Source organism: Myotis davidii, unplaced genomic scaffold (genome assembly GCF_000327345.1).
Source record: "Myotis davidii unplaced genomic scaffold, ASM32734v1 scaffold543, whole genome shotgun sequence".
In the NCBI taxonomy this organism is placed as follows: Eukaryota; Metazoa; Chordata; class Mammalia; order Chiroptera; family Vespertilionidae; genus Myotis; species Myotis davidii.
In genome coordinates this window covers 376642-380261 of record NW_006294117.1, presented here as the reverse complement: position 1 = coordinate 380261, position 3620 = coordinate 376642, and the positions used below count along the sequence as shown (strand labels likewise).

Sequence of the window (3620 nt, the reverse complement as noted above, 5' to 3'; positions counted from 1 at the left end):
CCACTGGGGATGTGCCCGCAACCCAGGTACATGCCCTTGACCGGAATCGAACCTGGGACCCTTCAGTCCGCAGGCCGACGCTCTAGCCACTGAGCCAAACCGGTTTTGGCTGAATAGGAAATTTTTTAAAAATATATTCCAACCAGCAGTGTACTAGGATTCCAATTCTCCACACCTTTGCTAACAAATGGTATAGTTATGGTATAGTCCTTTTCTTCTTCTTCTTCTTATAGTCATTCTAGTTAGTGTGAAGAACTGGCTTTTACATTACTTTTTGCCCCCACCCAAAAAACTTATTAGCACATGATAATGTTTTGTCTTCTTGTGTGATGCATTTGTGGCACACCAACTCTGATTGTGTGTCTGTGGTGGTGTCTGTCTGAGCAAGGTCCTGTGTCTTTCCCATTAGGGCAGCGGTTCTCAACCTGTGGGTCACGACCCCTTTGGCAGTTCACAGGGGTCGTCTAAGACCATCCTGCATATTTACATTATGATTCATAACAGTAGCAACATTACAGTTATGAAGTAGCAACAAAAATAATTTTATGGTTGGGTCACAACATGAGGAACTGTATTTAAAGGAACAGAAGGCTGAGAACCACTGCATTAGGGTGTTTCATTCCATGTTGGTGCAGTTGCCTGCGTTTGAATGAGTGTGCCCCTGTGGCCGGACATTGGCATCTGTACAGTTGTGTGACCAGTAATAGGTGGCGTGACTGCAAAAGGTTGTAGATTTTGTACGGCCCTGTGTGTGGCTGTGTCTGTGTCTAATGTTAGCTGTGTGTAGAACTACATCATGGTGTGTTTGTAAAGGGCTGTAAGCCACTGGATTATATACCTTTGTGTCTGAGGCTGCATCTGTGTTTGACAGGATTGTGTGACTTCGTCTTCTATAGTTTTGTGACCACATATCCCAGAATGCCCTTGTGTCTGTTTAGTTGTAGCTAAACCACGCCACTATAATTGTCTGATTGTATGTGATTGGGTAATTCCGTGTGCTTATGAATTCTATGTCTGAGGGATTATGTGACTACAACATTGTGTAACTAAACAGCACATGGTTGTAGCTTCCTGACTACATGGTTTATGTGATGCACAGACAAGTACATGGCAGGGTCTACATGGTCAGTGTGGCTGAGGTGACCAGGAATTTGTGGCATTATGTAATTGCATGTTACATGTCACATATGTAAATGTATGTGTGAACTATATGTCTGTGATGTGTTGTGCTCACGTTGGCCACCCCGGGATCCCAGGGCACCACAGTGGAGGCCCCTGGTGCAGCACCTTGGATCCTGCCCCCTTGTGGGACAGAAATCAGGCAGTAGCAGGACCAGGGCAAGTGTTGGAGTGGGTCTCCAGCAAGTCGGGTGCTTCCTGTGGTCCAATCCAATGGTTTCATCCCATCCAGGTGAGGCGGCCGACTTCTCCCCAGACCCAGCTGTAGTGGCACCAGCTTCAACTTCCACATGGCCACTCCCCGCAGTGCTCCCTGGGAGGCCGCGGTAGGCAGTGGAGGCTGATGAGCAGGGGCCCTCCTGTCGGGGCTCAGGCCCTGAAAGTTCAGAACCCAGGCAATTTCAAGGCAAGCTAACGTGAAGCCCCAGCGTCTAGCCCTGCCACTCACCAGGGACAGCGCTTTGGCTGTGCTGGGCCCCCACCTGATAGCAGCTTCCACCGTCTGGGGTGGCTGATAATGCTTGGCCTGGCAGGGAGCTTGTGCCAAGTCCCGCCATCAGCACGGCTGTTTCTGTTTTGGGGGAGGGGGAGAAGGAGGGGTGTGCAGGGCCCCAGTTGAGGGAGAGGGGTATCTAGAAGCCCCTTCCCAGAACCCCCATTCCACCTGTCACCCCCTCTCCAGGTAGGTAAATGAGAGGCCTCCAAGTCTTTCCTTCTTTGGGGGAGCCAGTACTTCACTTTATGTAACACTCGAACCCCCAAACCTCTGGACCCCTAGCCCCTGAACATCTGACTGAGCTTTGGATGCAGGGTCAGTCTTTAAGGCGCTGTGCCAAACAGGCCAAGGCAAGTTCTGTTCCCCAGAAATGGTGACACCCCCCGCCTTGCCTGACCCTTATCAGGGGTTGCAGCCAATCAGCTGAGAGCACAGAGGAGCCTTCCAAGGGGCCATCAGAGCCTCAGAGCCCACGAGGCCACAAAGGGAGAGGAGACCTGAGGCCCTTGGATGGGCACCAGCCAGCCATGGCCACAGCTGACACCACCTTGCCTTCCATCAGTACGCTGACTGCCCTGGGCCCCTTTCCAGACACACAGGAGGACGTCCTCAAGGTGAGGCCAGGCAGGGTCCAGGTGGCTGGCCGGGGTGCGGGTCTGCAGTCACAGAGCTTGGGGATCAGGTCTGCATCTAGCCCTGGGCTCCAGAGACCTGGCCAGGCTGGGGGTTCTCAGTCCCGTCCAGGGATCTGAATGTGGTCTAAGGGCCTATTTCTGTCTTGGAAAACGAAGGCTCGGAGCTGAACCCCGTGGTGGTCTAGGCTCCTTGAGACGCCAGGTATCAGGAGGAAGAACAAAGGTGACCGGTGGACATCCAAGAATTAATCTTGGGAATTAATCTTATAGGGGGATTGGAAAGGAGTGAGGGTTTCTGGGGGGGGAAATTGAGGCAAGGCTGCCCCCCTCCCATTCGTGGCCCTGCCACCCCTTCCCCCATGCCGAAGTGCAACTCCAGATAATGTAAGTCTTATCTCCAGTCGCCAGCCAGACCCTAGAGACCTCTGTCCCTGAAGCTGGGGGGGCCGGGGACAGTGTGAGGGAGTGGGACAGACAACACAGACAAGCAAACAAGACCCCTTCTGGAGCCTCTGGCCAGCCTGCCCCATCAGGGCCCCTCCGTCTCCGGGAAGGGTACCCTGGGGACCGCAGAAGTCTCACGCTATGGGCTCCCTCCCGCAGTGGTGGCGCTTTGAAGACGTGCAGGACTTGGGCCCAGGTCCCCCGGACCAGACTCGGCCGCTCCTCCACGTGAGGCCCAAGTTGGAGGACGCGCTTGGGGAGAGAGAAGACGACGACGAGAGGGATGCGGCCACCGCCTGGGACCTGGATCTCTTCTTCACCAACCTGTCGGGCGCAGAGCCCAGCGGCCTGCCTCAGACCTGCGCTCTGGCGCCGGGCGAAGGTCCCGGAACGCACTTCCCCCCGCAGCCCGAGACCCTGGAAGCGTACGCGGGCGGCCTGGGGTTGGTGGCTGGGCCCTTGGGTTCCGAGGAGCACCCGGGCTGGGCGCGCCCGGCCCCACAAGCTCCAGCCCCCGACGCCTTCGTGAGCCCAGCCCTGGTCCCGGCTCCCGAGCCCAAGGCACTGCCGCTGCAGCCAGTGTACCCGGGGCCCGGTGCGGGCTCCTCCGGCAGCTATTTTCCGCGGACCGGGATTTCCGTGCCTGCGGCGCACGGCGCCCCCTATGGGTTGCTCTCCGGGTACCCAGCACTGTACCCGGCGCCGCAGTACCAAGGGCACTTCCAGCTCTTCCGCGGGCTCCCAGCGCCCGTCCCCGGCTCCGCCGCGCCCCCCTCCTTCTTGAATTGTCTGGAACCGGGAACGGCGGGTGCGGGACTCGGGGGAACCGCAGGAGACCCGAGAGGGACCGCGGAGACCGTGCCATC

General features: G+C 56.7%; 1 protein-coding gene across 1 annotated transcript in view; it reads left to right on the top strand.

Annotated features, from left to right (window-relative positions):
* The first annotated feature begins 626 nt into the window (after positions 1–626).
* KLF1 (Kruppel-like factor 1 (erythroid)) overlaps positions 627–3620 on the top strand; it is a 15634-nt gene continuing 12640 nt past the window's right edge. The window contains exons 1-2 of the mRNA XM_015566881.1: positions 627–2289; positions 2914–3612. Coding sequence (XP_015422367.1) covers positions 2203–2289; positions 2914–3612 — 786 coding nt within the window. The 5' untranslated portion in view covers positions 627–2202. The remainder of the gene's footprint in view (positions 2290–2913; positions 3613–3620) is intronic.